Genomic DNA, 26,837 nt, shown 5'->3' with positions numbered 1-26,837 from the left:
GAAGTCAGTGGTTTCACTCTTTTTAGATTCCCCACCCCAAGCTTCACCGCAGGAATAGGTGCTTTCTGTTTTCTGGAGGCTGTAGTTTTACCCACTGAAAGCCAGCCGGTGGAAGTGGAGCATCAGAGCCCCATCGCAAACCCTGGGAGGGGAGTGGGGATTCAGCTGGGCAGCTGAGCAGAGAGGCCGAAGTCATCTGGTAGGGAGCGTGCCAAAGAAGGGCATAAAATCTACTGGTGGGGGCAGCCCGGGTGGCTCAGCAGTTTAGTGCCACCTTCGGCCCAGAGCCTGATCCTGGAGACTCAGGATCGAGTCCCACGTCAGGCTCCTACATGGAGCCTGCTTCTCCCTCTGCCTGTGTCTCTGCCTGTCTCTCTGTCTCTCTCTGTGTGTGTGTCTCATGAATAAATAAATAAAATCTTTAAAAAAAAAATCTGGTGGCTGGATCTCCCAATCCAAGGTTAGGAACTAGTGACTTATAGCCATGAGCTACTGCTCTGGGGGAGGTGTGGGATGGGGGGCATCTTCCCATTCTGCAGACTCCAATTCAGCTGATTGCTCTGCTCCTTTTTTCTGCTATTGCTTGCTTCTTTTGCTTACGGTCCCTCCACCTTGTTCTTATTTTTCCCATTCTACTCATCTTTGTATGCCCGGTCCTTGGCACAGTTCCAGGCTTACAGTACAAACTCAATAAATTTTAGGGGAATTGTCTTGAGCTGCCAAAGGAGTGGTGCATATATGAGAACAGAAAGAGCAGATAGGGACTAGAAGAATTAACGAGAGCTTCTTGAGGAACTGGCATTTGGTCTGGTCCTTTCAGGAAGGAAGATGTTTGGATGGACAGAGAGACAGGGAAAGGTATCTAGGAAGTTAAGGAACAGTCCGTTGTTTTCAGGCAGAGAGAATATAGCACCAAATGTAGGCAGAAGAGGGGCAGTGGAATAGTTTGGACAGGGGTTAACTCTGAATTTCCACTTCTCTTTTCACTTTAAGAATTCCAGTGATTTCTGTTTCAGAGAATCAGAAAGAGTGTGACAATATTCAAAGAGGAAGAGGTGACCACTCTTAACACTGATGACGTTTCCACCAGCTTTAGCATACTGTGGCACTGCTTGGGAACACCATGGTGTCTTAAAGCCTAGATCTAGCCACCCCATGCTGGGTGCAGGTTATAAGCAAATTTGAATGAAGCAGTGAAAGGAGCCAGAGGAGAGCATCAGCCCCTCCACAGAGAGGCTGAAGATCACTGCAACTGTAAGGTAGAAGTTGTTACATCCTTCCTCCTCATTACTCAAAATAATGCAGCTGAGATGCACAGACCAAGACACAGATGCATGAAAATGCTCACCAAGCTTTTTTCCCTCGCAGAGAAGATGAAAATGTAATGGGCCCCTGTCATATAAAGTCTTGCCTGGCACACTTTATAGAGCTTGAATATTCCAAACCTAAGACTGACAGAGCAGCCACCCACTGAATCCTGCCACAAACCTGTCACTGGGTTGAAGCAAGGTGCCTCTGCCTTCCCTGTTTCCTACTCTCTTTGATCTTTCTGGCTGCCTTGGAAGAGACGGTGTGTTTGCCAATAGACAGGAAGTAGAAGAGGCCACGTTTGTTCAGTAAAAGCTGCTGCCACCCCTGCCACCCCACATTACAACACATCTGTTTCCAGTGCCACGTTTCTACCTCTACAGAAAGATGGACAAGATGGGAGGGATATGAGGGCCTACTTTTACAAATTTAGATGGAAAACCACGAGAGCATCCATCTTGCCTTAACCTAGAGTATTCAGAAAGCAAAGCTGGAAACATAAGTCTAGTTTATTGGGGATGTAGTCCAGTGGTGTAGAACACAGGAGGACTTAGGGAAGAAAGAAACTCCAGGACAAGGATGGTTTACCACACTGGCCTCTGCCACAGACAGCTGGTACTCAATCCCACTGGGACCTTCTGGAGACCCTCATGAAATGTTTCTCAGAACTCTCCACCTGGAAGCTGTCAGCTTCCAATCCCGTCTGGTCAGGAGTACTCCATGGGCACTGACTACCACCATATTCCCAGGCTGCACACGTTTAAGTAGAGAACTTGCAAAGGTATCTCAGGCCAAAGCAAAAGAGGAGCCCTGGGGCCAGGAGCAGACCGTAAAAGGTACAGGCCCAGGCAAGGTGCTATCAGGTTCTATTTGTGCAAAACAGGTTCACTGGGCCAGCATGAGTCAGCTGTTTACCCACAGAATGCTCCAAAATTCTACACAGGGGTAGCAGGCTGATTGAAAATAAGAGTCCAGGGGTGGGGGGTGGGGTTTAGGGGAGTACCTAAAATCTTCCTCACCCTATCCCTCGGTTCTGTCATTGTGCTCACCTGAGGTGCCCTCAACTTCATCTATGGCGCTCCTGTCCAACATGGCTGCTGGAAAGTCCAGTCTGTGAAGATAAGAGAGGTGCAGTTAAGGGCCGTCTAGTGAGCCCAGCACTCTCCAAAAAGTGGCCACTACATACAAGGTAGACCGCCCACTCCTGCAGTGACATGACTGTTGAGTAGCAAGGTGGTTACTGGGTGCTAAAACAAAACTTGAGACCAACTTAGAAACAGCTGGTTCGGGATGCCTGGGTGGCTCAGTGGTTGAGTGACTTGCCTTTGGCTCGGGGTGTGATCCTCAAGTCCTGCATTGGGCTCTCTGCCTGGAGCCTGCTTCTCCTCCCTCTTCCTGTGTCTCTGCCTCTCTCTCCGTGTCTCTCATGAATAAATAAATAAATAAAATCTTTGGAAAAAAAAAAAAAAGAAACAGCTGGTTCACAGATTTCACAATCTAACCCAAAGCCAATGGGCCTTTCCCTCCCACTCTCCCACAGGCTGCTCTGCTCTTGAGACTTTTTATGAGAGATGGTGAGAGATGGTGAGGGAGGGGCTGTGTGCTTTGTCCTAGCCACACTCTCTGAGGTGGCTGACAAAAAGGGACAGCAGAACCAGCTTCCTCAAGTTATACATAACATCTACACATCCCCTGCTTTGACTTAAATACTGCTGGTAATGAACATCAGCTAGATCTTCCAGCGAGTAAAAGGAAGTTGGAAAGGGGATTGCCTCTGGTATATCACCCAAAGAAAAACTGAGCAACTTGCTATTATTTTGGAGACAGCAAGAAAGGAACATCTCAGAACTGGGGCCTCATCCTTTGACTTTTTTTGTTTTGTTTTGTTTTGTTCTGTTTTAACACAAGAAAAAAAAAGAGGAGTTATCCTTCAACAGGTAAGTACATTTACTGTTATCTTCATATGGGATAGCTTGATAGGGATAGTTACCAACAACCCGACTGCTTTTTAAATAAACATACTATCACTTCTATCTTCAAGATGCATACTTCCGAAAGATCCTGCCTGGGGTCTCATTCTTACGGGGGGCTGGGGCTTCCCAGCTTGGTTGGTGAATCATCAACAGAGTTATGGCTCAAAAAATTCTGGTGAAGAAGCAAATGCAAACTAATCCTGATTAAAATGGAGTGTGGCTAATAAAATAGTCAAGTATGGCTGGAAAATGAGCTCTGGGGTGGTTCCCAAAGAGGGGTCCTGAATGGCTTCTGAGTAGCATTGGACTATGTCTGTGGTGGCAACCTCAGAAGACCACAGTGGAGCACGACATTCATTTTCAGTTCTAAATTTTGTAAATTTACTGAAAAAAAAAATCAGCTTCCTCATGCGGTATACATAATATAAATAAGTATTTTTTTTGTAATACATCTTTTCCCGTTTTACAAACAGATTTCTGTTGATTCAGATCCTCTGCCAGTTTAAGACATATTCTTTGCATGGGGTCTTTAAGAATGGAGGTACTTCTTTTACGTTAATGTGTTGAGAAGGAAGTAGTTTTATAATTTCAGTCCTGCCTTGGATGAAATAGGATCTCACTGGTGCTATGTGTTTCTTGGTATGTTTTGAAGAGGTTCTGAATTTTGGCTAAGTGCTATTGAGGACTCTTAAAATCCTCTGTCCTCTTACCAAAGTCTTATTGTCCCCATTAAGCAGAACAATTCCATGGGAGACCTGCGGTTAGTTTTGGGAACATATACAAAACAGGATCACCTCCTCGGAGTTCCCCCAACCTTTGCTTTGCCCCTGAGATAGTGTGATTTAGAGAATGCTCAGATTAAGGCTTCTGACTCATTTCAGGCAGACAACCAGGGAGCTTTATGACCCACATGAGGCCAACCTTCTTTCCTGGGTGATTTTAATTTTTTTCCTTTTCAAGTTGTGAAAATAAATCCACAATCTTTTATATTCAGGAGTTTGGAGACCCAGGTATGCCATCCATGGTGTTTTTGCAAACATCATAGGAGAACCCTCTGTGTGAGGCAATTGAATTGTCTTCTGCTCCTGTGTGGCACTTCCTGGGAGGTACCCAGGTTTCACTTGGTTTGAAATTGTTTTCGTTCTCTACCCTAAGCAGCAGAAGCCATGGATAACACAGCGAAGTGGAGAACACCACCACTCAAACACCCATATCTCAAGGTCTCTCAGCTCTTGGTGCTAGCTAGTCTTTTTTACTTCTGTTCAGGTAAGGAACTTTCAGGAACTTGACTCAGTTTGCTGCTTCAGGGTTTAGGAGGTGGGGTTTTCTGTGTTGTCCCTCTCTGCCACCCTCCAGGCTGGGCTTCAAGGGCTGGGGGCTGTTAAGAAGAGTGGGGCTCATCCTGCTGAAGAATGGTTCTGACTTTATTTTTAAAGTCAAAACAAAAGATCTTCTTTCTGCTGATCAGCATGCCACCTGGTTTCTCCCAAGTAAAGAGAAGGCTTTGGCTTCAGCACAGCTTGGCTTCAGAGCTCCTTGTCTTACGAGCTGCTCACTTGAAGTATGTCTGCACTGCAGGCATCAACCGGAATGTCTAAGTGTGAGGGACGGAGGAAGAGGGATGGGAGAGGAGTTTGGGTGCTGGATTACTGGCCTACAGTGGTGCTAGTAGTACATTTTCTGTCCTGGGCTGGAAAACCTGCTATTTTACACGGCTGCTGAACCAAGATAACCATGACTTAAGTTTTATAATTTATGCATCAGAAATTGTATATATTTTACACTTATATGACATTTGCAACAGTTCTAATTTTCTTCTGGGAAGCTGGGGGAGCTAATGAATCTCCTGAGAGAGTCCAAAGAGTTTAAAAATATTTACAAAGAAATTTATACAGGCTTCCTAGAAATATGTGTGTATGTGTGTGTATGTGTGGGAGGAAGTACCGATGAAAAAGAGAAAGAAAATATAAAATTAAAACTAGGGTTTTAGCAATTATACCAGGGAAATTAGTCAGGGGCAAGCAGAAGGAGATGATCTTCGAGCTAAAGAAAAATATTTAGGAAAGCACTTTGTCCTACAGCTACATTCAGATTTTATTATTGCTGTACTGAGTCAACAAACAAATCCATGAGCATCTTATGTTTGAACACCTACTATGTACTCAAAAACTGAACCTGGGATTCCGGCCCTCTAGGAGATTTGAGTGTGTTAGTTGAAGAAGGCAAAACTAACCTACAAGCAAGTGAAGAGCAGTGCAGTGTCTGGTCCTGACTGTGAGGGGCCAAGACCTGGACAGAGTGGGGCCAGGATGGGCTAAGGCAGCTGGCAGGCTTTATGGTGGAGGATGGGTGATGGTAGGAGAATTCTGGGTGGGGCAACAGCACAGACAGAGGCACAAAGGTAAGGATGAGTCTGGCACAAGGGTTCTTTCTTTTGTTTACTCATATTAATTCAACAAATATTGAGCATTTCCTATGTGGAGGATACTTTTCTTGGTCCTGGGTTCAAGTTGTGAGCAAGACTGACATGGCTTTTGCCTTCATGGAATTTACGGTCATTAGGAAGAAAATGAAAATTAATCAAAGAAACACTCAAATGAATGTACGAAGGATGTACAGTGTCTTTCTCTGCCAGAGAAGAGGGTGGTTAGAGTGAGTTGGGTGAAGGCGGAAGAGCCACATGCGAAAGAAACAGAGGAGAGGGGAAGTGAAGACAGTGGACATGGTGGGGTAAGTAGAGGCAGGGACCAGACTCCACAGTGCTTAAAGGCCATGGTCAGGAATTTGAATGTTGTCTGGAGGGCACTGGGAAGCCACGGAAGGGTTTTATGGACTGACATGGTCTATACCAATGCTGCTCACACGTCAGGTATACATACCAATCACCTGGTATGTTGAAAGCAGTTTCCAGCACAGGGCAGTGAGGAGAGGAGACTCACTATGATACTATAATGGTGGATACGTGTCATTTTACATTGGTGAAAACCCATTAAATGTATAGTGTCAAGAATGATCCCTAAAGTAAACTGCAGACGTTGAGTGGTAATGATGTGTTAATGAAGGTTCATTGATTGTCCCAAATGTACCCTCTGGCAGAAGATGTCTAGGGAAGGGGCAGCTGTGTGCACCAAGGGGATGGAGTATATGGGAGCTCTCTTTACTTTCCATTCATTTTGCTGTGAACCTAAAATGCTCTGAAATAAAGTCGGCATAATTTTTTGAAAAATACATTTCTGCTAGGGTGGGGCAGGGAGGGGCCTAAGATTCTGCATCTCTAACAAGCCCTCAGGTGATGCCAATGCTGTTGGGCCACAGACCTTCGGTTTGAGTAGTAAAGCTCTGAAATGATGTTTGAAAAAAGAAGTGTTGCTAAAGCATAAGGAATGGCTTGTGGGGCTGCCAGAGGGATTGTGTAAAACCTGTCAGGAGGCTATCTTAGAGAGCTTTGACGAAGTGACTGGAGTCAGAGGGAGAAGTGGAGACTGGAGAGTGTATGTGTGGTGTAGTCTCAGGGAGGGTTTGGCAGACTGGGTGCAGCTGGGAGCTGCATATGGCCTGTGGGAGGCAAGGCTGGGTAAGATCATGGAGGCCTTTGCTTCAGGGAAAGGGATTTACCACACACCCTCCTCTCCTGGTCTGGGCCAGGAAGCTGCACTCCACCTATCCCCACCCACTGCTGCCCAGGACAGGTGACCACTTTGTCCTGAAAAGGAAGGGGATGCCTGAACTCCTCTCCACTTCTGGTTTGGTCTGTGGAGGTAAAGACACTGGACTCATGTACTCCAGAAACTGGTAGTTATAAAGCATAGGGTCTAACAGGTCGCTCTCAGGGGGGCCGACATGGGCAGCTTTCTCTCAGAAGTGGGGCATTTTCAGGGAAGCACAAGTCTAAGGGAAGGGGAGAGGCCTTTGGTGGTTGTGGGCCAGGGACACAGGAAAGGTGTTGCCTGCATGTCTATGGCATGAGGGAGACTGAGCCAGAGGGAAAAAAATGCCCCCAGAGTGTCACAGAGACTCTTCCTGTTGTCCTGTACTATCTGAAGGCTGCTAGCCAAGGGGTCCTATGAGACACGGTTCTTGCTGTGTCCCTGAGCTTTTTAGAGACTTAAATACCATTTGGGGATATAAAGGATCAGATTTATACAATGTGTATAAGCTCGGTCTCAAGAGGAGAGAAAGTCAGAAGTGGTGCAAAAATCAGGTGACGGGTCTCAAATCTATCAGCTGCTGGAGAGCAGATACTTATTCTCCTTGTTCTCCCAGCACCAAGCCCAAGGCTCACACAAACCCCATGGGTGCTGGTTCATCTCATGCAGAGCACTTAGAAGTGTCCCAAAGGGTCCCTCCCATTGGAGGGATATACACAGCCCATTAACAGTAGATCTCTAGATGATGGGATTGATTATAGATATCTTTTATGCTTTCCTGTATTTGCTATTCTATGAATTTAACATGTGTTTCCCATAGAGTCAGAGAACACCGTTATTTCAAAAGCACACTTAATCCCCAGTGAGATAACACACGTCACAGCACATGGGGATATGAGCTGCTCTGCCCAGCTCTCGGCGCTTGGCTCAGTCCAGTCGTCAGCCAATTACCACATTTATTCCGCCCTGTCCTGGGTGCCATTCAACAAATCATGTGCTGTGAATGAGAGGAATGGCCCCATTTAAAAATCTGTATGGTGTTTTATAGTTAGTAAAGCACTTTTACATCTGGGTCTCATACAGTCCCCATGATAATTCCATGAAATCTTAGAGGAGAATGTATCATGCCCATTTTGCAGAAATTCCCAAGGAACCAACTCAATCAAGGTTATGATTCTAATGTGTAGCAGATGGAGCCAGATCTCATCTCCTAATGCCTAACCATGCATCCAGCAAATATTTATTGAGCACCTACTATGGGCCAGTCCTTATTCTAGATTCTGCAGGTAGAGCAATGAACTAAACAGATAAAGCCCCCACTCTCATAGCCTCAAAAGTAACTAGTGCTAGAGATGAGCTTGAAGAGATATAAATCAGGACAAGGGACTAATGAGCAGCAGAATGGATGAGGTCGGGGAGGGGGGTGCTGGTTAGAGAGAGTACCAGACAAAGGGGATCCCAGAGCAGAAATCTGAGGGAAGCAAGGAACTGGGCTGTGTGAATGCCTGGCGAGGGCACTGGTACCTGTCATGTGCCCAGGACAGCAGAGGTGTGTTATGTGGGCGGAATTCTCACACCCACTTTGCTTCCCCATCTGTAAAATGGTGAAGCAAGGTCAAAATTCAGCTGGGTTTAGGCAGTAATACTCAGATTTCAGGGACCTGACTCTCCCCTTCAGAGCCACTGAAGCAGACCAAACCCTTCAGAGAGCTTTCAGTTATCTGTGAATGCAGCAAGCCTGAGTATGGAAGCCGGGTCCTGGTGGAATTTCCAAACTGCTCAGAAGATTTTTTTAGTTCCTCTTTTCAGTCTGGTTCTTCTTCACCATGAGTGTGTGGTGAGCCGATTTCATATAGGAACATTAAGGATCCCATTGATTTTTACTGACCTTTAGAGGAACACCCACACTTCTCTTCAGATGGCTGGACAAAAACTCCTTAAGAGTCATCATTGAAAGTAGCTCATTTTCAGTTAAGATTCCTCTTTTGCTAATGTCAAAATCAGTTAGAAATTCTGGATTCTTTTTGGGTAGGAACCAACAGATCATAGGGAAATATCCTATTTAGAATCCCATATAAATGAGCTGATTTCTGAAGTGGTATCTGCTTGGCCCATAGCAAGACCAGGGTCCTGTGTATCTGACATGACCCCTGAGGGCAATGAAAGGACCAGAGGGTAGAAGTTGGGAGCAAGAGTTGGGAAAAAGAAGAAAGGAAAGTCTTACAGAAGACTTGTATATACTCAGGACTTTTCCATTTATATCATTTAACTGAATTTAATTTTACAATGATCCTGGGAAGTACATATCATACCCTGAGGAATCAGATTAATTAGCAAATGGCTGAGCCAGGACTAGAATCCAAGTCAATAGGAATCCATAGTTCATGCTCCTTATACCTATCAGCTTGCTTCTGCTGTATCTTTTTAAAGAGAGTTAGGGTTATTTAGCTATTATATGCTCCCCTTGAGTATATCTTTCCATGGCTACCCTTTTTTCAGATACGTTGCTTAAAGCTGGGGTTGGCAATGTTTGGCACAAGTGCTGAAAGGGGTGCCTTAGATCATTCTGAGTTACTTTATATTGTTGTAAAGATACTGCCAGCACAAAACTCACTTCTTAAGTGAAGGCCTGAAGAATGGCTGTTGAGATAGAAAGGGGCTAGTGCTCCATGATCCCACCATAAGGAGAGAGAGGAACTGGAGACTTGATCTCTAGATAGGGGATGCCCCCCAACCCCAGCCAGGGGATGCTGTGTGGCTCTGGGGGATGTGGGGCATGATGACACGATAGTGTCCGGTGGGGGAGGCAGTGGCTACTTGTGAAAGATCTTGGGCTTGAGGGACTCTGCTTGTAGATCAAGCCCAGCATAGGAAGAATGACCAAAAAAATCAGAAGACAGAGTCTGACAGTGGGGAGTTTGGTGCTACTGACAAAGGCTTAGGAGCTAACAAAAAGATGGAGTTTGGATGCTGAAATGTTGGTTTTCTGAAATACACTGATAGGAAAATTGGCAGAATATTTTAAATGGGGACCAAATGTTACATGGATTACAGATAGTTGAAAGAGATAAAGATGAGATATAGATAATTTAGGGTCACAGAAGAGGATAGAAATAGTCTAGAGGTGTAAACTATACCTTGTCTGGTGGGGATGAGGGGAGAATTCAGCCTGAAGTTATGAGGTCAATCCAGGCCTGGGAAGAAAAGGACTCTGTTTCTCAAGGCAGAGCTCAACATTGGGGTTTGGCTGGGGTGTGGGTGGTGTTGGCCTGCTGTTCTGGAACTTGGGCCTAAAAAATTGGGGAAACCAGTTAACTAGGAAAGTGGCCTGAAAGGTCTGCACCAGAAATTGTAAAGCTGGGGCAGCTTCCTAAGAACCTTCCAGAAGAACACTAAAATGAATGAACATGGACATCCCTTCAAGATCTCACATTCTAGTGACTTCCATATCCCCCATCAGGGCTGAGTACATTGTCTACCCATAGTTGGCATTCATGTGCTAGGTCTCTTAAAGTCCTTCTTCTGGGACTAGTGGACCTTCTCCCCCACTGTCTATAGACATATGAATAGAAAAGAAAATGTGATATATATATAAAAAATCATTTGCTTATTATTCCTTAAAAAGGAAGGAAAAAGATTCTGGCACATTCTAAACCATGAATGAACCTTGAGGACACTATGGTAAATGAAATAAGCCAGTCATAAGAAGAAAGTGCTCCATGATTCCAGTTATATGCAGTATCTAAAGTAGTCAAATTCATAGAAACAGAACATTGAGTGGTGGTTACCAAGGGGTTGGGGGGATAAAGAAAGGAGAGCTGTTTAATGCATACAGAGTTGCAGATTTGTAAGATGAAAAGATCTGGAGATCTGTTTCATAACAACGGGAATATACTTAACACCACTGAACTGTACACTTAAAAAATGGTTAAGATGGTGTATTTTACAATTTTTTAACCACAATAAAAAAAAGCACTGGGGACTAAAATTATCAAAATCAAACTGAACTCTCTGATCATGCATAGCCACTAGATACAACACCCTGAGTTCTGTTATTGCCAACTCTGAATTCCTGCTTGTGCAGGACTCCATATTTAATAGACATAAAATCCTTTCTGTTTGCCTCTCCTTAGGCATCATCCAGGTGAACAAGACAGTGAAAGAAGTAGCAGTACTGTCCTGTGACTACAACATTTCCACTGCAGAACTGATGAAAGTTCGAATCTATTGGCAAAAGGATGATGAAGTGGTGCTGGCTGTCACATCTGGACAAACGAAAGTGTGGTCCAAGTATGAGAATCGCACCTTTGCTGACTTCACCAATAACCTCTCCATCGTGATTATGGCTCTGCGCCTGTCAGACAATGGCAAATACACCTGTATCGTTCAAAAGACTGAAAAAAGGTCTTACAAAGTGAAACACATGACTTCGGTGATGTTATTGGTCAGAGGTCAGTGGGATTTTTCTGATTTACTATAAACTGGCAGATTCTTGATGCCCTTAAAGATATATTCCTATTGATTAGGTTGAAAATCTTACCAAAGAGGGAGGTATCTTCGTTTAGGGTTAAATAAGTCTGTAGTTTTACAATAAGCCCTGATTCTCAAGACATCCTGGAAGTATCTATTAGTGTGCATTTCTTGCATTTTGACAATCCAAATTCATGGCAGTCATCCTGGCATTAAAATGACCTATAGTGCCTTCTGAAACATAAGGGGATACACTTGATTTAATGTAGCTGTACTATTAACTGCACTTTATCCAGTAATACATTCTGTGAAAGTATATTGAAAGGTATAAGAATAATGCAGGCAGAAATATTTCTGAAATAGTAACTGAATGCCTATTGCTATGGCTATTTTACTATTTATATTTATTATTATATTTGAAGCTCTCATCTAATGGCTATTCCTACAAAGTTAGACATCAGAGGATTGGGTGCATAATTTATGTCATGGGAAAGAAGGATAATTCATAAATCAAAGCCCTACTTCTATATCTACTGCAACGGAAAGCATTTCTTGGGTAGGAAGGAGCCTTGTGTTTATCCCAGGTGATAGGACTAGTGGTTACTAATATACCTTGAGCCCTTGCTGAGAAATGATAGCCCTTGACCTTTCCCCCATATTTGAAATTTAACCACGTTTCATTTTCTTCCTGGACACTTGGGCCTTTAGTGGAAACCGAACTTATTATTCAATAAAAGATGATCATTAACCTTGATAACAGGTAATGTAAGTGGATCCTTGGTGAATTCTTCAGTACTCTTCCCTGCTTTGTTCTTCAAAGAACAAAGCTATGTTGAATCTTTCACTATAGAATCCAAATCACACCTAAAGCTTAGGAGGTAAGCCAGTTACATGGGATTACCTTAAACCTCACTCTGTGTATTCCCTACTCACGGAGAGAGCAATGATTATGTGATGGTGTGATTTTAGGGGTTCTACAAAGCCCACCCTGTCCAAAATTCTGACCCATATTGAATCCTAGAAATCCCACCATTATTGCTGGAACTGTTACCAAATGCTGACAGTTTAGCATTTTCTCCCCCTATAAGATCTCTGTTAAAAATGAAAATGTTACCTGGGGGGATAGCACCACAAACATATTAACCTATATTAGTTAATTGCATTAGATATAGGCAATCCTCTAACAATGCCCAAAAGGAAGTAGACTCAGGACTATGTACATTTTGATAGAAAGATAAAGAATAAACCCCAAGAGGGAGAAGCAGAATTTCAGGAAGGGCAAGCCCTAGTAGCAGACTACAGCAGGAGACCGAGGACAGCTAAAAGGGCAACACAAGAGTGCTGGGGGCCTTGAAAGGGCCAGGAGGGGCTGGGCACCAAAGTCAGGTGAGTGAAGACAAAAAGGGAAACTTGGCCTGCTTAATTTGACTCAGAACCAACCAATTCTGATTTTTCTATTTGCATCTATTACAACAGTGCTTCTCTTGTGTTAAGGTCTCTAAGACTCCCTTGAGGATCTTGTTAAAACACAGATTCAGTAGGTGTGGGGTTGGATCTTGGATTCTGCACTAACAAACTACCAGGTGATGCCTGTATGGCTGCTGAGGACCACAGTTTGAGAAATAAGAAATTAATCACTTATTTGCTTAGGATGATCAACTGTCCTGTTTTGCCTGGGACTGAGAGGTTTCCTCAGACACCTGAGACTTTCACCAGGTTTGGGACTGAACAAGTTGGTTTCTCTACATTTGCTAAAGATTGCAAAATGATACAATATCAGCACAGCAGTATATAAAAGCCTCCATTAACCAGCATTTGGGGAACTAGCTATACTAGTTAACAGATTAACTAGGGTAACAGATTTTTACCTTTCTAACACATGTGCACCTTTTCCTTTCCTAATAAGATATTTTTACCCTACCTATTAGGAATGGTAAAAATGTAGGTTAATGCATTAAAACGAGATAGAAAGGAGTAATTCTTTGCTAGTTTAGTCTCATAAGGCCTTAACTGCTGTTACTTGACATGGATCATCTCACTGAAGGAATAGAAGACAGCTAAGGCTGTGCTAAGCCTCGCCAGACCTTGCAAAGATGGTTTCTAATATACAGAATATTTTAAAATATTCTCGTGGTTAAGTATCTCTCAGAAAAGCAGAGCACACAGAAATGAACGTGATTCATAATTTAGGACATGGGTTACTTGGATTTGCTATTCCAGGCTATATATAACACATAACGTTGTTGTAAGAAACAAAGGGAATATTCTTTCTTAAGATTTTATTTTGTGGGCCTTGAACTCACAACCCCGAGATCAAGAGTTGCACGCTCCACTGACTGAGCTAGCCAGGCACCCCACAAAGGGAATATTCTTTCTTGATGTCAGCTACCACTGTAATGATTTGATCTTATAAGACAAATTGCAAGAGTAGGAAATGTCAGCTAAAAATGGCTCAGGAAAATGTCAAACTTAATTTAGAGACAGGATTGATTCAAAAATGGTGACTTCACCTCCTACCAAATGCAATTTTTTCCTTTTCCTGGCAGTTTTGTCACTTGTCATAACTTCCCCTTTCTCTTATTATTCACAGTGCTACTGGGTGGTTTTGGAAGTTTTTGCTGGGCAACTTGATTTAAATGAGGGCACTCATCTAAGAGAGTGCAAGTTTAAGACCCACTAACTCAGTCTATTAATTAATCTGCTCTGTGTCCGGCTCTGTGCTTCATGATTTCTATTAATGATGTTATTTAATCCTTACAATTCTGGAAGGCCGGTATTATTATCCCTATCTTACAGATGAGCAAACTAAAACTGAAACTGATTAAGTAATTGGCCCAGAGCTAAAAGGCAAAACTGGTCTTCAAACCTGTTAGATCTTGGCCAGCCTGTGCTTCAAAGGAAATCTTTATTAATTATGTATGTATGATTCACAGTTGTTCTTTCAAAACCCCCCAACTTTCTACAATAGCCCAATCCTCATGAATGGCCTTGGCTTTGCGTCATATGTCTTGTGACATGACATCCAAGTGGTACAATTTGTTTGCACTATGAAGCTTTCAAAATAAATTCTTAAAAAAATGTTGGTGACCATTATGCTATATACTAATCTCTCTGTGGAACTCTGAATTGTAAAAAGAAATCTAACTGGATGGGATGAAGTATGCGGGGCTTGGTTCCCCACACACAGGCTGAGAAGTATAAATCTCTTTAAGCCTAAGAATAAGGGCAAAAGTGGGTTAGGGAGTTTTTCCTGTGTTCTCGGTAGTCATTTTCACTATGCTTTATTGTGTTTATATTTTAATATCTTATTGGGGGTCAAATATACAAATGCAAGAGTGCCTCAAGTATCTTGGAGGAATGCTAGGAAGACCCCTCTGTCCTCATAATGCACACAAGAATAGCAAAGGAACCAGTAGAGTGGTTGAGATTATAGGCTCAATATTGTACAGTTTGGACAGAGGTTTATCTTATTAAAGACTACCTTTAAAAAAGGAAGGGAATCCTAAGGAAAAATTTAGAGTAGTGGTTATCTCAAGTGTGGGAAATAGGGGAGACAGTGAAGGTGAGACCAGATGAGTAGATTTACATCAGATACAGTCAGCGTGCTAGCTTTCCAGTTGAATGGTGGGCTCACAGGTGTTTTTTGGCATATTAATTCATAAATAGATAAATAAGAGAACCACTTTGTATACGTCAAATATTAGGAAGAGAGAAGAAAAGAAAGACAAGGGAAGGGAAGAGAAGATAAGAAAAGAGGTTATAGTATCAGAAAAACTTGAATTAGCTTCCCAGTTTTGCCATTTACTCATTGCGATTTCTTTCTACTTCAATTTGATTATTTATAAAATGGAAACCATATTAGGTTAAATCAAATGAAGTTGTTGATATTTGATCTTTCTTGATGTACATCTGCTTCATAGGGTTGTTGTAAAGATGAAATGAGGTAGGGTCCAAGATCTAACAACATCAAGAACTCAATACATTTGTCTGTTTTTCTCTTCATCTCTTACAAATCCCAAATACTATGCCACTAGATATTCACAGAGATCTACCTCTTTCTCTAAGTGCCCTTCTACCTGCATCAAAAGTGATGAAGAATTGGGGCACCTGGCTGGCTCAGTTGTAAGAGCATGTGGCTCTTGGGGTCATGAATTCAAGCCCCACATTGGGTGTAGATTTCTTAAATAAATAAAAATCTTTGAAAAAAAAAGTAATGAAGAATTGACATACCCAATTCAAACCAAAGTAATCTTTGGCTTACCCATAACTATTAATGATTTTGGGAAGTTGCAAATTATATCTAATTTTATTATTCTTATTAAAGCTAGATAATTTATTCTTTTAAAAAGCCCTTGTCCAATCCCCATCCCAGTATAATATGTACTTATATCCTTTTTCTTTCTTAAGCTGACTTCCCTGTCCCTAGTATAACTGACCTTGGAAATCCATCCCATGACATCAAAAGGATAATGTGCTCAACCTCTGGAGGTTTTCCAAAGCCTCACCTCTCCTGGTGGGAAAATGAAGAAGAATTGAATGCTGCCAACACAACAGTTTCCCAAGACCCGGACACTGAGTTGTACACTATTAGTAGTGAACTGGATTTCAATGTAACAAACAACCATAGCTTTGTGTGTCTTGTCAAGTATGGAGACTTAACAGTATCACAGATCTTCAACTGGCAAAAATGTAAGTAACATTGTTCTGAGGAGTTTCTACTGTGTAGAATCTAAAAAGAAAATTACTCAGCCAGATACATTTTGGAATTATGTATGTTAACTTTGATAGCATTTCTTGTATTTTTAGACCCATAAATGATAATGAAGTGATATTGTGACTTGTTAAGGTCACTGTACAGGTATGGCCATAATGTTACTAGGCTAATTTTATTTCCTTTAATAAACCTTCTAAAACTGAGACATCCAAAAAAATGTTCTCCATCAAGTGGTCAGCAAGTATTATAACAATACTGTTGATACTGAAAGCACTAAAATTTGTCCTTCTTTTTGACCTTCCTTCAGGGTTTTGGTACTTTCTTTTTGGATACCTCCTTCCCGTCATCCCATGGCATCAAATCGTTGCCTTTTGTGGGTGAATGTGCCTTTTAGAAATTACTGGTTCAGGGACGCCTGGGTGGCTCAGCGGTTGAGCGTCTGCCTTCGGCTCAGGGCCTGATCCTGGAGTCCCGGGATCAAGTCCCACATTGAGCTCCTTGCGTGGAGCCTGCTTCTCCCTCTGCCTGTGTCTCTGCCTCTCTCTCTGTCTCTCATGAATAAATTAAAAAAAAAAAAAAAAAGAGTTACTGGTTCATTCAGAACCAAATCTGGTAAAGAAGGTAAATGACAAACTACTTGAGGACAAAGCCTGAAAATAGAGGTCATTTTGCCCAAATACCATGACCAAATACTTTGCCCTTCAGGTAGTAAATGTACCAAATTTTCTGTGCCTAAGAGATGAAATCATTTGAAAATGTACAATGGAATAAGTTGAGCTTATATCAATTTATGCATGTTGAACCCAAAATGGGGGAACACAGATACTTGAAATAAGTGTCTAACTTGTGGGGCTGATTGTATGAAGACCACCAGGCCTCTCCTCCACCCCCCAGACCCACTCTTAACAACACATTTTGTGGCTACATAGTAATAAACAATATACTGAATTTTATATATAGTGGCACATGGATATATAATATATAATATACAGCATGTCTTCCTCTTATCTGTACTTGTAGTAGAAGAGATATTTTAGATGGTCTAGCAGATTATTCTAGTGAATGATTTGCTCTAGGTCTTTCCATCTTGAAGTGGACTCGTTCATTATTTTCTCCAGCTGGTAATGAGATAAATTTCCTGGGGAAATTAGTTCAAATACAAACACAATTTTGACATGATTTTTTAAATTTTTATTTATTTATTCATGAGAGACACACAAAGAGAGAGAGAGAGGCAGAGACACAGGCAGAGGGAGAAGCAGGCTCCATGCAGGGAGCCTGACGTGGGACTCAATCTCAGGTCTCCAGGATCACACCCTGGGCTGAAGGTGGCACTAAACCGCTGAGCCACCCAGGCTGCCCGACATGATTTATTAATAGCCCAAACTCATTTCTTTCAGTCTTTTATGTGTTATAAAAAATTTATAAAAATGAGGTTGGAATCATATCATTTATTAATTCAGCATTAATTTTCACCTTACTAATATATCATTATTTAATCAATTTTAGATTGTCATGAGTAAGGTAGGGATTTGCACACAAAATAGTAATAGCAGCTTCAATCATCTTATTTTGGACATTATATTTGGAATATGAGTGTATATGATATTTTAGGATAGGAATTGGCAAATATTTTCAGGAAAGGGTCAGATAGTAAATACTTTAGTCTTTGTAGGTCATATGGTCTCCGGCAAAAACTCAATTTTGCTGTGATAGCATGGAAGCTGCAATAGACAAGACATAAATGAAGGATATGGCTGTGTTCCAGAAAAATTTTATTTTATTCTTTTTATTTTTATTTTTTGAAAAATTTTATTTTAAAAAAGAGGCAGTAGGCCAGGTTTGGCCTGTGTACTGTAGTTTGCTAACTTATAGTAAACAGAATGTAGCCCATTCAAATAAAAGAATGGAGCTCTTATTTAAAGATGATTTAGACACCCAGCTTTAATCTTTTCCCTGATATGCCTTCTCTCAATTCTTCCCTCATGCTAAGGATGAACAATATCCCTTTTCAGTCTAATGAAAAATACTAGCTCTTTGCCCTACATTTACAACAGTTAATGGAAAGATGATTAAGTGTATGGGTTTATTCATTTCTTTGTTCATTCAATCTTTATTAGTTATCAGATACCAAGCATCTTGCTAGGTATGATAGAGAGCTTTAATATATAAATACTTCAAATCTCATTAATTGAACTACAGGCACCTTTTTTTTTTTCCTTTTTTTGAGGGGTGGGGAGGGGCAGAAAGAGAGAGAATCTTAAGCAGGCACCACACCCAGCGTGGAGCCAGACATGAGGCTCGATCTCAGATCTCACCACCCTGAGATTGTGACCTGAGCCAAAACCAAGAGTCAGATGCTTAACCAACTGAACTGCAGGCATCATTTAGAGTCTAAAGCAAATAATGCATTTGTGGGTGGTCAAGAGCTGGCTGCATAAACAAAAATTAGGTGTATAGTTCATAGCAATGTTACCAGACATGTGAGTAAAGCTTTATGTAAATATATTCACATAAAAATATTTACATAGGGGCACCTGGGTGGCTCAGTCAGTCAAGCGTGACTCTTGATTTCAGCTCAGGTCATGATCTCAGGGTGGTAAAATGGAGTCTTGTGTCCAGCTTCCTGCTGAGTGTGGAGCCTGCTTAAGATACTCTCTCTCCCTCTCCCTCCCTCCTCCTGCTCGTGTGTGCCTTTTCTCTCAAAAAAATATTTATATAAAGCTTTATATAAATAACCACTCTAAAAAAACCCCGAATTTATTAATTAAACAGATTTGGTCCATGATATTTTTAGTCTGGGCCTGCCAAATTGGTTAACCCTTGATATACTGGAAGATGCATGTGTGTGGAAGGGAGTGAATCAGGGAGTCCTACTCATGGTGCATCTAGTATGCTGTATGTGCAGATGTCCCCACATAACTCTGCAATTAGAATTCTGAGTCCGTTCTGTGGTGCGTTATGAGGTTTCTAGTTGGCATCATGACAGAGCCAGTTTGTCACTACTAGTTCCCCTTCTTTCTCTCAAACATATATCCTCTTTCTAGGCTGAGGGAGGCTTGAGGATGGGAGAATGGCGTCTGAGAGGAAGGCAGGAATGAGTCAGAACCTGTGACACTTTTAGACTCACAGTATAATAGCGAGAGCCTCCTTGTCATTCTGGTCTGTAGAGGCCACTTCTGGTGATCACTCACCTTCATGCAATGTGGTGTTTTAGAGGAAAAGAAAAAAAAAAAACTTTCCTTAGTCTCTAAGTGGGAGGTGCACTAAAGTCAAATATGCATTTTAGAATAATCACTGTGGCACAATGTGTAGGAGTTAGTAGAGCCCAAGAAACCAGAGGCAGGGGACAGAGAGAGAGAGAGAGAGGGAGAAACCAGAGGCAAAGGGACCAGAATGGAGACAACCAGGTGGGAGAGAAGAAAAAAATCTAATCTAAGGCAGCTGCTGCATGGGATTTTGGGGAAAGGAACCAATTGCAGAGTATCCTGAATACAAAGTAGAAAGTCCATAGAAACCCTTCACTCTTATTTGGGTAACTATGGTATTGCTGTTCACTGAAATGGGAGAATATAGATGGAAGATATGCTTTGGAAAGAATATAGTGAGTTCATTTTAAATCAGGTGGAAATGCTGGCATCCATCCATCTAGTTGGCAGCTAGAAAATCAAACCTGGAGTTCAAAAATACAGGAGACAACAAATGTTGTAAGGATGGGGGGTAGGGGAATGAACCCTCTGACACTGTTGGTGGGGATGCAAACTGGTGCAGCCACTCTGGAGAACAGTAAGAGGTTCCTCAAAAAGCTAAAAATAAAACTACCCTATGATCTAGCAATTGCACTGCTAGGTATTTACCCAAAGGATACAAAAATGCACATTTGAAGGAGTACATGCATCTCGATGTTTATAGCAGTATATATATATATGACACTCCATTGAATACTACTCATTCATCAAAAAGAATGAAATCTTACCATTTGCAATGACATGGATAGAGCTAGAATGTATTATGCTAAGTGAAATAAGTCAATCAGAGAAAGATAAATGCCATATGATTTCGCTTATGTATGGAATTTAAGAAACAAAATGGATGAACATATGGGAGGGGGAAAAGAGAGAGAGAGGGAAACAAATCATGAGAGACTCAACTACAGAGAACAAACAGGGTTGATGGAAGGAAGGGTGGGGGATGGCCTGGATGGGTGATTGGTATTAAGGTGAGCACTGGGTGTTATATGTAAACAATGAACCACTGAACTCAATTCCTGAAATCAATGTTGAACTGTACATCAACTAACTAGAATTTAAAAGTAAAGAAACAAACCCAGTACTTTCTTTGTGACAATGCCTGTGCAATATTTAAAGTAAATCAATCTGTAATTAAAGTGTGCATTTTAAATAAAATGTATGTGTCTAAGGGGGACAAAAAGAAATGAGATCAGAAATATGATATATGGATTTAGAAATCAGGTGGTATTTTAAACTTTGGGTGTGGATGATGACATCACCCGAGAAGCTTGGGGCCAGCGAGAGGAGAATGGGACCACAGACAGAACCATGGGAAGCAGCAATATTTAAAGAACAAGAAGAGGAAGAGCCTATGAAAAAAACTGAGTCACAACAAACAGAAACAGAAGAAAGTGCTGTCATCGAGGTCTAAGGAGGAGGAAGTTTCAGCTGGGCCAAATGCTGATGAGAAGTCCAACAAGCTAAAGACCAAAATTTATCCTCAAAGCTTGGTAGTCAGAAAAATGAAAAGCGCTTAAGTTAGTAAATGTTCAATATTTATTTGTAAACTATTCCAGAGAAATCAGAAGATGAGCTGCTAATATTCCGTCTGTGCCCGGGGCCCTTTCTTCAGATGCTGTTTGTTGCTAACTATTCCTCAAAGCGGTTGAAGAATAAACAATGCAGCTGCTGCTCCCGATCAGGAGCAACTGACAGCAGTCCCATATACCTGTCTACTCTCCCCCCACATCCTTCCTTGTATCCCCTGTGGTCTCTCCATTCCCTGTGCTCTACAGCTGAGAGCCAGTTTTGCAGAGCTCCCTTCCAGGTTGACCCCACTAACATTTAGCCACATCTACTCTTAGTTCTTTGTTGGCCTCTTCTATCTTTCCAGAAGCTTTAGGATGGATGGTGAAAATTAAATGTGCATCTGAAAATGAATGCAAAATAGCTCCTGTAGCTTTAGGCAGCTACTATAAGGATGGTGTGTGTGTTAAAAGAATATACTAAAAGAAAGGGAAAAGGCATGACAGAGAGAAAAATAAGGTATAACATAATGTTCTAGATAGATCTTATTTTTCTGTCATGCCTTTTCCCTTTCTCTTAGTATATTCTTTTAACACACATACACACTATAATTAGTAATACATAGTAATATCAACTATAAAAGTGAGATGTAAATACAAGACAAAATATTTATTTTTCATTTTTATTTTAGAAAAAGAGTGCACACACGAGCAGGGGAAGGCGCAGAGGGAAAGGGAGAGAATCCTCAAGCAGACTCCCTGCTGAGTGCACAGTCCCATGTGGGGCCCAATCCCAGGACCCCAAGATCCCAGGAGTGAAAACCAAGAGCCAGCTGCTTAGCTTAACCAACTGAGCTACCCAGCAGCCCCAAGAAAAGAATATTTCTAAAGTATCTTCTTAGAATCTCTTTTATGCCAACTCAATTGGGCAAATGCAAAAGTTCAAAATTTCTTTTTCACATTTGATATCTGACATTGGATATTAGTTGCCCATAAATATGTGTCTGATCAAAGAGTTATGCAAGAAAAATGCTAGCAGCTGCCTAGTGGAGGGCTGAGCAGAGAAAGAAGTGAAAAAAATACTCTCTACAGTTGTGTTAATATAAGAGGCATAGAATACGGTAGCTGGAAACACGTTAGAGCTGACACTGTTCTTTTCCCTCAGCAGTCGAGCCACACCCTCCCAATAACCAGCAACAACTCTGGGTCATCCTGATCTTAGTAGTGAGTGGTGTGATTGCTGTGATCACTGCCATTACAGGAGGCTGCCTAGCCCACAGTAAGTACTATCGTGCTATCATTCTGACCTCAATTTCTGGAAGCCCAAATTCTATTGGTATGTGTCAGCACTTCTCTGAGGTTTTAGTGTCTTTTTTACTTGTCTCACCAAGTTCTACTCATTCACTGGACAGGCATTTCAAGGACACCTACTATATGTCCAGTTCTCTCCTAGGCACCGGAGTGACTAACAATGACTCAATGCCCCCAAGACACATTCTACTTGAGTCCATTTTTTTCCCCCTAACTTCATATTTTCTTGGAGGCGCTGGGGCTTGGAAACTAATTTGAAAACACTTCTGATGCAAAGTGGTATTCTAATACTTGATTTTCAAGTGGAGGAAAGTCAGAACGACAAGATGGTATTCTAATATTTGATTTTCAAGTAGAGAAAAGTCAGAACGACAAGATTTGGGGTCAAGAATCATTTTCTCGAAGGAGAAAATCAGTGAGAAAATCAGCATCTCGAAGATGCACTGATGCCACTGAGAAATTACATGGCCACAAGTGATTTTACCAATTCTCAATTCCTCAGAATACATTTTTGGATAAGATAAGGAGTGGCTGAGGAAAGAAGAGATATCTAGGATGTATTCCCTACAAGTTTAAAATTTTGGCCTTACACATATGCTACCCTCTATCTCTGTACTTAAATGAAGAGGAACTGATAGGCCAGAGCTGAGGCCATAGTCACCACGAAGGGGCACCAACCTTTCTTGGAGTAGAAATCATGTACATTGAACAAAGAAAACTGGAAGACCACCATCAGCTGATTTCCCCAAACTTCTGCACAAAAACTGTCAAAGCACAGGGAAGTCACTAAAACTCTTTGCTACCAACAACCCACCCCCACAGGTAGGGTAAAGAGGTCTGGTGGTTTGAGGATGTTTTTGATACAGACTGCCCAGCCTTACCCATCGAACTAGATTTTTTACTCTTAACACTACTGACTTTTGGGACCAGGTAAGTCTTTGTTTAGGGTTCTAATCAGTGCATTGTAGTTTATTTAGCAGCATTTCTGGGCTCTACTCACTATATGCCAATAGCACCCCTGCCTCAGTTATGACAACCAAAAATGTCTCTATTACATTACAAATGTCCCAGGATGGGGTGGGTGCTGGGCACAGATAGAAATCTCCCTGGTAAAAAAAAGAAAAAAGAAAAAAGAAAAAAAGAAATCTTCCTGGTTTAAGAACCACTGATCAAGTTCTAAGCCAGTGAAAGCTTGCTGAAATATACGGGCACAATTTTGGGGAAACTCACCTATCTAAATCTTTATTGTTTGTGCGTGTCTTCAAGGATCTGTTGCAAGATGGAGACAGAGAAATAGGAACGAAGAGGACATGGACCTGGAAAAGATGTCCCCTATAAACATAGGATCTGCCCAAGCATCTGTATGAGCAGAACATCTGGAGGTAACCTCTAGCTCTTCTCTACCTGGGTGGGATATAATGAGGCACAGTGTTTTCTTCCTCTCAGCACCAGATTAAACTTTTACCTACTACCGCACCTTCTCAAAAACCTAGTTCAGGTTACTCTACACAGATGATTGAGATCTCTCCTTTCTCCCCACAGAGGATTATAACCTCTCGCTTTGCTCTGCCATTCCACCATGTTGAAATGTCCTCTTCCTCTCAGTCAACTCAGTGTCTGTCCTTATCTATAAAACACTACCGTAAATTCATCTTGAAGTAATATTCGTGGCCCAGCTGCTTATTCTGATCATTCCTTTTCCCCCTGTATCCCTCACTACTGATGGACACAGATTAGGGTCACTTACTGGTCACTCTGTACCACCTCAGTAATGTCCTCATTGTTCTCTCTGCCTCTTACAAACAGAGTCATCCTACTAAACCAGTAATAGGCAAATTTCATAAAGAATCCCTTCTCCACATTATTTTCCCACTCAAAAACTCAGAAGAGACCCCAATGCCTATAGAAAAAGTTTCAAGACTTTTAACTTTCCATATTTCAGTTGATCTCTTCAGTATAAACATTCTCAGTTCTTTGAACTACTCTCCACATGGTAGTTTCCAGAAGCCTTATGTGAACACCCTAGATGTCAATAAATGGGAGTCCAAAACTTTATAGATATGGTCTAATTCTACATACCATAGGATAATTACTGAGATCTGAAATGTTCTGTTAAGGAAGCCTAACATAGCAGTTTTTTTGAGTCACACTATTAACTTATATCAATTTTGTGTTATTCTAAACTACCCAGGCCTTTTCATGCAAGAGAAACATTGGAATCCACGAGACTGATACTAGGTCCAGGGTGGTTTATAGTCTCCATAAACAGTTCCTTTTTTTTTTTTTTAATGTTTTTTATTTATTTATGATAGTCAGAGAGAGAGAGAGAGAGAGAGAGAGAGAGAGAGGCAGAGACACGGGCAGAGGGAGAAGCAGGCTCCATGCACTGGGAGCCCGACGTGGGACTCGATCCCGGGTCTCCAAGATCGCACCCCGGGCCAAAGGCAGGCACTAAACCACTGCGCCACCCAGGGATCCCAACAGTTTCCTTTTTGACTTATGAAGCTAGGGTGAAAAAGCTAAGAAATGAGAGTCTGCAATTACCTTTAAAAAATAAAAGGAAATGAAATAGAACATCTGAGACTTATATAATAGGTAATGTTTTACAAAAACATTTCATTTTAGTCTTCTAAAAATCTCTGTGAGCAAGATCTTTATCTCCATTTTATAGGAGAAACCTGAGGCTCCCTCCCAGAGGTTGAATGGTTTGCCTAAGGTCAGGCAGGCAAGGAACAAAGCCAGGACTCAAACTGGGTATTAAGACCAGTTTCTTTCATGGCACCATAGCAGCCTAGGCACATTTCCCCCATAGTAGTCTTCATTTCCTATCATGTCTTCTTTTCAACTTCTTCAGGAGGCCCTTTCAAGGATGTCTCCCTCAGTTCTGCGATTACCTAAAACTTCCCTGACTTTCCTTGTTAATAGTCCTTTGCTCAGTCAGCTGGTACCTCATACTGAAGCCATGGGTCTGGTCTTCTACGTGGCCATCTTGTCCAGTTCAAGCAGCGCTGCCTTTGAACTACTGGAGTAATGCTCTCTCTAGTACATAGCATTCCATCCTGGGGTTATTTTCATGTACCATGCCTTATATTCTTTTTTTTTTTTTAAGACTTTATTTATTCATGAGAGATACATAGACGCAGAGACAGGCAGAGGGAGAAGCAGGTTCCATACAGGGAGCCCGATGTGGGACTCAATCCCAGAACTCCAGGATCATGCCCTGGGCCAAAGGCAGGTGCTCAACCACTGAGCCACCCAGGCTTCCCTATATTCTTTACTAAATTGTAGGCTTATTGAGAACAACCATGACTGATACATCTATTTGCCTCATATGTGGAAGAGTATTACCTTGATCAATAACATTTGGTTGCTTGATGATTGCTGGTGCTTAATATTTGCCTGATATTTCATGTAATAAAATTCTCGAAATTCTCCCATAATTTAGATTTCTTTTTATATTCTTTGGCCATGAATAGTAGTATCTACAGCGTCACCTCAATTTGGGAGACTTTTATGGTAAAAAATATAAAGTTTTAAAATGCTTTCCTTCTTTGGGAATTTAGGGTTTCAAGTATTCGTTTATTTATTTATTTTTTTTGTTTCCTCAGGTCCCACCTCCATCTTAGATTGACCTCATCTTTGAATTTCCTCAGATGGCCAGGATTATCCCACCTTGCACTTCATGCATCTGTTCTCTAGGAGCCTGTTCATTTCAGTGGCCCTGCAGAAAGTGACCAGAGGAATATGGTGGGGACATAAGTAGCTCTGGTAGCCTTGGTCAAAGAATTGTTCAGGCCTGGAAGAGACATTCAGAAAATACTTGTCTCACTAATGACAAGGACATCAAGGCCTAGGGGATGACCTGAATGATAAAGGTCTGAGCTAGAACCCAGATTTCCTGTCTCGGGTGCTCTTTTTCCATCATTAGTCTGGCTCTGTGCTATTAACTGGTGTGTATAGGCGTACACACCAGTCAAAATGCTTCTGGAAAAAGAATATGTCCAATGTCAGGTCAACTTCAGAGACTTCATCTGATGCAACACTAGAAGGTTTTGTGTTGCTGTCAAAAGCAATCTGATGCTAATGTGTGGGTAGTATGCTGGTATATATACCAATATGAGAATGATGGAAAAATTACTGGGGTTTACCCAGTATCACATCTTTCATTGTGCTCTCCTCTGTTGCTTTCCCACTTCTCCATCAGGTTCTGGAGAAAGTAGATCTATCCAAAACTAATATCTGCTGACATGTAAGATGAATGACTTATACACCTCAAAGCAATAGTCACGTTGGAGAGGGATAGGTTGGTTTAGAGAGTCACATCCTACTGGTTCATATTGGACTGATAATCTCCTTAATGGCTTTATGCTAAACTCATTTATAAAATATGAGAAAGTTCTCATTTAAAATGAGATAAGTTTTAATTGTGTATTACTAAACAGTAGCTGTCCTTAGAATTTGATTGAGGTAATGAAAATAGCATTCCATAGGGTTTCCCTAGATTCCTCAAGTTGCTCTTCCTCCTTCGTATTTCTGATCCTTCTGACATCAGCAGAGAATTAAAAATAAAGAAGTGGCCAACTGCTGTTCCTATGTTACTTACTCATGATTCCTCTTTTTCTGAAGTTGTCTTCCATAACTCAGTGGACCTGGAGGTT

The 26,837-nt window shown here is 41.6% G+C and overlaps 1 protein-coding gene across 2 annotated transcripts; it reads left to right on the top strand.

Annotated features, from left to right (window-relative positions):
- Positions 1–2,872: 2,872 nt before the first annotated feature.
- Positions 2,873–26,757, top strand: CD80 (CD80 molecule). 2 transcript variants are annotated; one of them, XM_072724185.1, is made up of 7 exons: positions 2,873–3,245; positions 4,437–4,547; positions 11,062–11,379; positions 15,806–16,087; positions 22,037–22,147; positions 23,446–23,561; positions 25,788–26,757. In XM_072724185.1, the coding sequence occupies exons 2-6, from the start codon at positions 4,448–4,450 to the stop codon at positions 23,544–23,546; spliced, it is 912 nt and encodes a 303-aa protein (XP_072580286.1). In that variant the 5' UTR covers positions 2,873–3,245; positions 4,437–4,447; the 3' UTR covers positions 23,547–23,561; positions 25,788–26,757. The 2 variants fall into 2 exon arrangements, with proteins under 2 accessions (XP_072580286.1, XP_025845900.1); XM_025990115.2 differs by having other exon boundaries at positions 22,034–22,147.
- The last annotated feature ends 80 nt before the right edge of the window (positions 26,758–26,837 follow it).

The sequence above is a fragment of the Vulpes vulpes genome, chromosome 1, assembly GCF_048418805.1.
Source record: "Vulpes vulpes isolate BD-2025 chromosome 1, VulVul3, whole genome shotgun sequence".
Classification (NCBI taxonomy): domain Eukaryota; kingdom Metazoa; phylum Chordata; class Mammalia; order Carnivora; family Canidae; genus Vulpes; species Vulpes vulpes.
This window is presented reverse-complemented; position numbering and strand designations above follow the sequence as displayed.

Coding starts and splice junctions, on each gene's coding strand:
- CD80 (XM_025990115.2), top strand. CDS start 4,448: ATGGATAACACAGCGAAGTGGAGAACACCACCACTCAAACACCCATAT. Junction 4,548..11,061: donor TCTTTTTTACTTCTGTTCAG/GTAAGGAACTTT, acceptor GCCTCTCCTTAG/GCATCATCCAGGTGAACAAG. Junction 11,380..15,805: donor GGTGATGTTATTGGTCAGAG/GTCAGTGGGATT, acceptor TTCTTTCTTAAG/CTGACTTCCCTGTCCCTAGT.